The sequence below is a fragment of the Rhagoletis zephyria genome, unplaced genomic scaffold, assembly GCF_001687245.7.
Source record: "Rhagoletis zephyria isolate East Lansing unplaced genomic scaffold, Rhagoletis_zephyria_1.1 Rzeph_scaffold_00588, whole genome shotgun sequence".
Classification (NCBI taxonomy): Eukaryota; Metazoa; Arthropoda; class Insecta; order Diptera; family Tephritidae; genus Rhagoletis; species Rhagoletis zephyria.
Window position 1 is genome coordinate 74,636 of NW_016157672.1, and position 9,315 is coordinate 83,950.

The 9,315-nt window shown below is 38.9% G+C and overlaps 1 protein-coding gene across 1 annotated transcript; it reads right to left on the reverse strand.

Moving 5' to 3' along the window:
• Positions 1–2,503: 2,503 nt before the first annotated feature.
• On the reverse strand, positions 2,504–7,390 carry Rich (Guanine nucleotide exchange factor subunit Rich). The gene is made up of 3 exons (XM_017612914.1): positions 7,290–7,390; positions 5,927–7,235; positions 2,504–5,872 (listed from the first exon to the last, which is right to left on the reverse strand). Exons 2-3 carry the CDS (start codon positions 7,218–7,220, stop codon positions 2,733–2,735), a joined length of 4,434 nt encoding a protein of 1,477 aa, XP_017468403.1. The 5' UTR covers positions 7,221–7,235; positions 7,290–7,390; the 3' UTR covers positions 2,504–2,732.
• Between the last annotated feature and the right edge of the window lie 1,925 nt (positions 7,391–9,315).

Genomic DNA, 9,315 nt, shown 5'->3' on the forward strand with positions numbered 1-9,315 from the left:
CCTGCTCTCCTTCTCTGCGCACGCAACCGCTATTGTCAATAAAGTACAGAGCCGCAACAAGGTCCTCAAGTCGCTAGCCGGCAGTACTTGGGGCATAGACAAAGAAACGTTGCTGGCAACATACAAGGCAATAGGCCGGCCGGTTTTAAACTACGCAGCACCAGTGTGGTCGCCGGGGACTAGTAGGACCCGGTGGACGAAGCTACAGTCGGTACAAAACACAGTACTTAGGACAGCGACCGGATGCCTCCTGATGTCACCAGAACACCACCTCCACGACGAGGCGAAAATGCTCCCAATTAGGGAGCACAACACGATGCTCTGCAAGCAGTTTCTTGCTGGGAGCCACAGATGTGGCCACCCAAATAGACAGCTGCTTGCAGAGGAGCCCTCGCCGAGGCATGTCAGGAGGCATCTATATGAACTGACGGACGAAGTCCAGTTCATTAAGCAACCTCTGGACCCGTCAGCTCACAGACAGGCCCTGAACGGCATTCACAGGGACGCAGTCTCGAGTTATGTAGACTCAAGACCTGTGAATGCCGTTCTAGGCACACAAACACCGGACATTAACGCGACGGAGCTCCATCTGCCTCGGGAGACCAGGACAACAATAGCCCAACTTCGCTCTGGCTACTGCAGCAGGCTAAATTCCTACCTGAGTAGGTTAAATGCGGATGTGCCGAACGAATGCCCGGCATGCGGAGAGACCCCTCACGACTCGAAACATCTCTTCGCATGCCCGGAAAACCCGACAACCCTAGCGGCGTCGTCCCTATGGACCGACCCCATAGGGGCTGCATGCTTCTTGGGCTGCCGTTAGTTGAACTTGACGACAACGACTGAGATATTAGCCTATCTGGGCGGGGTTGTTGTAGCCGCTACAACAACAACATACAGACGAGCCATTAACGACATCCATAGAGAGTCAGTCACCACCTACCTTGACTCTCGACCTATGAATGCCGTAATTGGAGCCCAATCACCACCTGTAGAAGAGACGGAGCTTCAATTGCCAAGAGAGACCCGAGTTACCCTGGCTCAATTACGGTCTGGATACTGTAGCCGCTTCAACAGCTACCTGTCCAGACTCGACCCCAATATCCCAAATGAGTGTCCGGCATGTGGAGAATCCCCTCACGACACCCACTACGTCTTCACATACCAGCTCAATCCGACTCAACTAACACCCCTCTCCCTCCGGTCCGACCCCACTGAAACAGCTCGTTCCCTGGGCCTGACGTTAGTTGAGCTTGACGAATATGATTGAATAGTTGCGTTCCAGATGCTTCACGATTTGCAGGTTTTACAGGATTTGCAGGAACAGCTGTTTTCCCCATTAATAAACCTTATGGAAGGTGGTCACCTGGAACGGCTTCCTGTAAAAACCTGCAAGGCGTGAAGCATCTGGAACGCAATTAATGTTGACCCGAAAAAGGCGGGAATTAGTAGTGCCGCTACAACAACAACAACAACAACAACCGTTAAATGCGATAGTGCAATATATAGTCGAACATTGTTTTTACTTCATTTTATTAAATTTTACAATCGTTTTTTTACATCTTAATAAAAATTATTTATTCTTTACTACCTTGTTTATCATTGAATTATGCTAATTTTTATATATGTGTGTATTTATTGCTTTTTAAGACTATATTTTATACCATCGTACAGTTTCATAACATGTTTATACCACCGTACAGTTTCATAACAAGTTTCATGTAAAGTCATGAACCAAAAATACAAGATCACGCCTCCTTCTTAGTAGGCCGTTATAATCGCATTTAGGAAAAAAGTTGGGCGACTTTGCCATTAGCCGTTTGTTTACATTTGTTCGTTGTTTGCAATTTTCTTAATTTTCGCTTGTGACAACGTGTGCACACATAAGGTAAAGAATAATTTAACACAACGACATGATTTATAGAAGAATTTGCATAATAAAAATGATTATTCATGTGTTCAACAATTACGCGTTTTTTTTTGTTCTCTTCGTTGTTTACTTCTTACAACAAAGATGGCGTCGAGACTTCAACAGCTAGAAAATAACTTTTTTCTTTCTTTCGGGAAGGTGTGATCTTGTGTCTTTCGTGCATGATGTAAAGTAACTCTTCTTACCGTTTTACCTGGCAGGCTGTAGGTGTATTTTTGGTTAGCGTATTGGTGTTTTTGGTTCAATGTGTTAGGGCCGGTTACACCATGTCTAGTTAACGCTAACTGGAGGTACATCCTTCAGTTAAGCACGTTAACTGCTTTATCGATCACATGTTATATGATGGGTGTCGATAACGTCGATAAAGATGTTTAACTGGGAGTTAGAATTAACTAGACATGGTGCAAACGGCCCTTAGTGTATTTTGAATAAATTAGTTGCGTTCCAGATGCTTCACGATTTGCAGGTTTTTACAGGAAGCCGTTCCAGGTGAACACCTTCCATAAGGTTTATTAATGGAGAAAACAGCTGTTCCTGCAAATCGTGAATATCGTGAAGCATCTGGAACGCAACTATTGTAATAGAAATTGAAGAAATTATAATAGAAATGAAAGAAATTGTAAAAGACAAGAGCAAATGCCAAAAAACAGGTCATCTCAGCTGTCAGCATTTTTTGGAAATCAGCTGATAGTTTTTACTTAGGAAACTGTAAGATGTTTTATACTCCCAAAAAAAGTAGTTTCAGTAAATATTGTACGAAACACATATACATAATTTACAACCTTCGGAAAAGCAATTTGAGTTACATGACTTGACATGTTTCATTACGACTTGAGTGATCTTTCAACAACCGTTTCGGATTGTTGTTATTTATGTTTGCACTTCCGCATGAGCCAATGCTAGACTGTCGATTACATGAATCCTCAGAAACAATATTTTCTAAGTCCCAGGTCGGATTATCATTTGTGATATGAATGCTTTGCGCAATATTATTTGAACTATCCACCTTTTTTTCGGGAAGGATACCTAATGACGTATCTCCATCTTCATCGCGGTGATGCATGGACAATTTGCTGGTTGTAGAGCTTATGTACTGATCGAGATGATAAATATGCGGTTGGAGAGAAATCATAAACGGACGGTAGACACATTCTCGATCAAACGACCAAGGTGTTAAACGTTTAAGAGCAGCACCTATTCGCTGACAAGTTGTAAGTGATTCTGAACGAATCATGACGTTGATAATTCGACCAATGGAAGCTGCGTCTTGCAGCAAAATTGACAAGACTAATGCATAATCGGTACAGTTCGCCTCAATAAAGAGTTGCAGCAAATAGCGTATTTTAATACTCAATTTTTCTGACAGTATTTTGAAGCTGGTATCGCTTGTCGAAGAATTTTCAAAATTTAACGAGTACACATTTGGCAAGTCATCATGTAAAGCAAAGGATGGGCGGTACCGAGAATTATCGAACGATGCCTGCGAATTTGAACGCGATTTTAGGTAGTCGGCTAACTGTGGAATCGGATATCTTAGTTCTTCATGTTCCTTTATAGCGGTAATATTGTTTTGCAACCCGTTTCCATTATTCACACTTGTTGGTGTGTCCATCAGAGCTAAGCTGAAATAGCCCGACTCAGAAGTATGGCTGGAGGGATGCAACCGAAACAACTGTGGATTATCGACTGTGAATTGCTTTTTCAATTGCGTATAATCGGTTGCGAATGGCAATTCAGATTCTTCCGATGTTGGATGCAAAATAGCTGCACGTAGTTTCAACTCTTCATGCAAACAATTAAGTGCATCCACATAGTCATCAAGCCTAGCCGAACGGTCCACTTCTTGCGATAGCCACGATACCAAATGAAAATCCAGGAACGCACTCATATAGCCTAATTCAATGAGTTTGTGTTTTTGTAATAATTTTCGTGCATGATTTTGAAGAATGGCTTCAATGCAAAATATTTCTTTTCGATCCTTTGTGGAATTACTTCGCTCCATTTTACGTCGTACAACCGAGGACGCACCATTATTTGGAAGAGACGATGTCGTTGTTTCATTAACGGCTCCAGTTGAAGCTGTTGTATTAAAGTTTGGAGGATTTGGCGTTGATCCTTGTTTATCCTTTTTCTCTTTTGGTAAGTTGGAAGTGACAGTTGTTGAAAAACTGCGCTCCCGTGCAATAGGTCCTAAAATCAAATTGAAAACTTCGGCATTCTGATTAACCTGAGATTGACTCTGCGAAGGTGGAGCTATCTTCATATTTACAACCATAGAAGAACGTGGCGAATCAATTTCATTGGGATCTATCGCTTTCAAAAAACGGATTAAATCTTTTGCAAGCTCCCATTTACGATTTTGGAGTGCGATGTCCAGCAGCAATGTTGCATATTGTTTGCTAATAATGGATGGTTCCAAATTCTGAAGAATTATTAAAAAACTAGCGGCTGTTTCCAACTCTTCAGATTGCAAACACTGCTGGAACAAGTCTTTTGGCTTTCCTGCCACTGAAAACAAATATGGCCATAATGCGATTTCCGTTTTACGGGCACATTGAACAATTGTTTGGAGGTAAACGGGGAATTCCCGAATGAAATCGAGAATGCTTGGTAGTAAAGCATCTGGTATTGGATCTTTGCTCAAGGCTTCCTCCTCGAGCACTTCATGAAGAAGCAATTCCAGAGAATGTGGAAAATATGGCAGAGACCTGCAAGATTTCGCAATCTCCCATGCACTGTAACCGAGATTCCTTTTAATAAGCTGACGGAGGATTTTATGTAAATAGACTTGAGATTTACGTTCCAACAAACAGAAAGGAAGTGCGAAATGTGAACTTGCTTCACTAGTATACAATGTGGTTTCGTTTTCTACACCCAATACAATTACATTATCAAAAAGAATAACCAAAGGATACAATTTTAAAGGAAACGACAACATGATCCGCTTTGACATGAATGAGTGTATGCGGTGCGGTGCTTCGTGTATTTGCTCATTTAATGGAGGTAAAATAGGCAGCCATACTCGCATTCCATGTGATCCAGAATACAACCACAAGCAATCACACATTGGGCTCTTCTCTAATGCATTAGATAGCCAAAAACACTCCACACATGAAGCCAGACAGGAAGCCATTAACGAGTTTATAACACTATTGCGACAATCGCGTTGAATCATCAGGATCCGCCCACATACGTTAACAATTATTGTCTCGGCTACATCACTTGAAATAGACGCCGATTTCATTGTTAGATCATTACGAAGGTTTGTAACAGTTAGTGACACAATACATGCTGGATGAATACAAATGCTTTTTACATCTACTTCGTATTCGCAACAGACACTAATAGAATAAGCATCATTCTTTCTTAACTCAAATAGGCTAACTATGCCATCAGCAGTCAGTGCAATCAACTGATCTCTAAACATATTTAATGAAATAACCGGCGCTCGAACCTTGATCTTATTTCCAAACTCATTATCCAATTTACATTCTGCCGGGTAGCATCGTATTTCGTCTGTACGATCCAACAGGGAATAGCATCCCATTACAATAAAACCCTTCCACCAAAGCAAGCCGCCTGATACAACGAAATCTTTTTCTTGTGATTCATTACCAAAGAGTTTCCATTTTTTTGTCAGCATGGAATAATGAGCTAGTCCTGTTCGACCAGCCACTGCTAAATGCGTACCTACAGCGTCAATTGCGGAATATCGTATTGGCCAATTACTAGCTGCATAAGTTAGAGGAAGCTGTATTACGTTCCACAATTTACTTTCTGAGAGAATGCTGGAGATATCTACAGACTTTTTGACCTCCATACTTTCATTATGCTTAAAACCTTTTTGTGTTGGTTCAGTGCTGTTATTAGGGAAAGTAAATTTCGAACCGAAATAGATTTTCTCGAGACTATCGCCCTGATTAATATATAATGTATCATCGCCTAAAAAATTTTAAGTAATCAATACTATTTAAATAATGGATGATAATAATTTACCTTGTAGTAGAATATGCGATTGTGATGCCATGCAAGGATTCATTGACATGGTGCTTTTAATAAAATTTAACTGCAAAACGTCACAAACGGGTATATAGTTTACATTAAGTGATTCTTGTGTATTTTTCTTGCAAATCATGAAAAGGTGATATCCTTCTGTCGACCATTCAAACCTTTTTACTTGCAACGGATTATAATGCATCAAATCAAAATGTAGACCAAAATCCCAATTTAAAGAAGACATAAGCAGTGCTCCAAATGTGCTCCATAATGAAATTCCTCCTTTCTCCCATGTCACAATAAGCACACAACCATCGGGACTCCATTTGAGTTCGCACACAGGACCCAATGATCCCGGAATTACGCTCGAGTTTAGAGATAATCTATGTGAAAATTCCAATCCACCGGTAGTGTCTTCAATAGCATATACTGCAACATCGGAATTATTACGTCCATAAGCCAGAAGTCTGAACTTGTGGTTAACACAACAAACGGTGGCGTCTTCCACATCTGGAACCCAAAAACCATGCATATTTTGAGGTTCAAAACGTAAATGCATCGCTACCAGAAATGCTGCGCGTTGGTCACTGAAAATCGCCGCACAACCACCAATAAATGGAGAATATTCTAATGCTGATACATATGAACTATCTCCTATAGGTGGGATACATTTTAAATGACAATTTCGATTTACATAAAATGGAATATTTCGCAAGTTAATAGATGAATGCAATGCTAGTGCTCTTTCCCCACTCTCGCCTACAATATCCGCATTCAAATCTGTCCATTGAACACGTATCAGGTCACACTGGTCTGTTGCAAGAAGCAACTCCGTAAGACTAACGCAGCATATTGTTGTGATTGGGGCATCCAGCTTGACATTGCATTGCTCTCGTAAGCTAAGCTTTGGAACATTTTCCTTTATAAAAAGCTCTGCTGAGTCTCTCCTCAAACTTGAACTTGGTGGATCTATTTGTGTTAAAATGCCACTTTCTTCAGAGTAAAATTCGATGTGATAAAGAATTATAACTCCCGAATTTGTAAGTATAGCCAATTGTCGAGAGTCAGGTTTCCATGTAATCACTTTATTTGTCCCAACTTGAGATATGGATTCTTCACTGCGACGGTAAAAAGCTATTGGAATTATAGGATTGGCATACCAAATACCAATAAAATTGTCCCCAATGGCGGCAACTAAGATTTTAACAGCGTCACAGCAAATATGATTAATTGAAGACTCCTCTCCGGGAAAATTGAGGCTAAGCACCCTTGGCCAACCGACAGTAAAATACATGACTACCAATATATACTGAAAGAATAAAAAATAATTAAGTTGATCTTCCTTTTTGATTCCATAACTTACATTAACACAATGACTAATTTTTTAATCAACATAATAGTATTTCTTAAGCAAAACAATCGCATTTCCTCTTTACTACCTATTTATCAACCACAGTATAGACAGTAACCAACCTTTTTGGGTTGTTGTTGTAGTAGTCGTTGTTGTTGTAGTTATATTCACCCCTGAGGAAGGCACGGGGTTGTGTGCTGCTATTTAATGGCCTTCTTCAGACTTTTTCTTAGATTTCAGGGTTGTGTGCTGTATTATTATTAGATAAATAAATTTAAGTATTTTATTAAAAGAAAATTATAAATGGTGTTGAAAAACCAAACAAACACACGTGCGAAAGCTCTATTTTTGTGTATTGTTAAAATTTATACATGGCGTACTTATTCTCTTGTGGACTTTATGTTACTTGAGAATTTAGACAACGTGCGAGCTGCCAGGTTCTGTTATCAATATAAGGGCCTGTGCCAATTGATAGAAAAGTTCTATGGTGGAAAAACTTTTTACTATGGTGAGAAAATTTTACATTTCTACTGTGCCAATTCGTAACCTTTTACTGCTGGAAATTTTTGACAGTTGCTTTGATGCACAAGAAGACTATCGTGTTTGCTATTTATAAAATGCAGCAATTATATAGAAAATATTTGCCTTTGATGATTTCAATTCTTCTGGAACTGAAATCCATGCATTTATTAGACCTTTTAGCAGTAATATTAGAAATAAAAAAACCTCAAAACCGTCTGGTAAGTGTGTTCACAAAAATGTTTAAAACCGTGTACAATTGTTTCCAATAAAAACATATGTCGTTTTAGGGTATTATGTACATGCAACAAGACGTTTATTCCAAAATACTAAGCAGCATTATGAACGGCGATAACAAGACTACAAAAATGTATCTTAGGTTGTCCTCTGCTTCGTTTCGAAAAATTGTAACTCACATTCCCAAAAAGCGCCACGGATGGTCAGTGGAGTACGAAGTCATTTGCTTAATAAAGTCTTCAAATTATTTATATTAACAGCCCAATTCTGTGCACTTGATAAATTGAAAATCTTTATAATTTGTAAATTTTTTATTATTTATCAAGAATTGGTATTCTAGCACAGAAATCAAAAGCTCTTTTCTTGATAAATTATCAAGATTGAAAATGCTATTGACAAATTGAAATTTCATGTGAATTGTATAAATTTTGTATCTTAATAAATTTGTTTCTAACAATTAAATACTCCATGTGCCGGCATTTGAACCTACGACACACGGAATTATAGTCGACATCTCTACCTACTCGGCTACGGCAGTCAAAAGCTTTTTCGCTTTTAATTTCATACTTTTCATATGTGACAATGAAATCAGTTCCACTCATGTGGAAATCAGTTCCACTAATGTGGAAGTCGTAGAGCTTTTTGTTTTATAAATATTGACACAGAATGCGAAGGAAGCTTCTACTTGATAAAAATCTTGATAAAATTTCTTTACAAAAAAATTATCAAGAAAACACAGAATTGGGCGGTAAGGGTATTCATCAAACCTTATAAATGCATTTGGGTGTTCACAGTTCGTTCCAAATAGTGTCTCAAAATGTAGACGTCTACATTTTAAGACGTTTTCTAACCGTAAAATCTGTGGTGTTGTTGTTTCCCATACAAAATTGGAAAACGACGCCGTCTACATTTTGTCACACTCAAAGGTATGTTTTTTACGCGTCTACATTTTGCAACCTCGCAGCAGGGTTGCATTATGGCAATACTAATCACATTTTTTTTATTTATTGGGCACGTTTTCTGTATTTGCATTTAATTTGAGCGCAATTTCTGATGAAAAGAAACAAATCAAGGAAAAGAAATAACAAATATTATCTGAAATTAAATCTTACAAGTTATATAGCTTTTCTTTATTTTTTTTGCCGGCGGGACCATGTTCTTTTATTTCCACTCGCTTTTGTTTTCTTTAATTTATGTGTATACGTGCGTTGTTCGTTCTTCTTCTTGATAATGCTTGCTGTCAAATTTTTCACTAGCCCTGCCGTATCAAACATTTTTATTC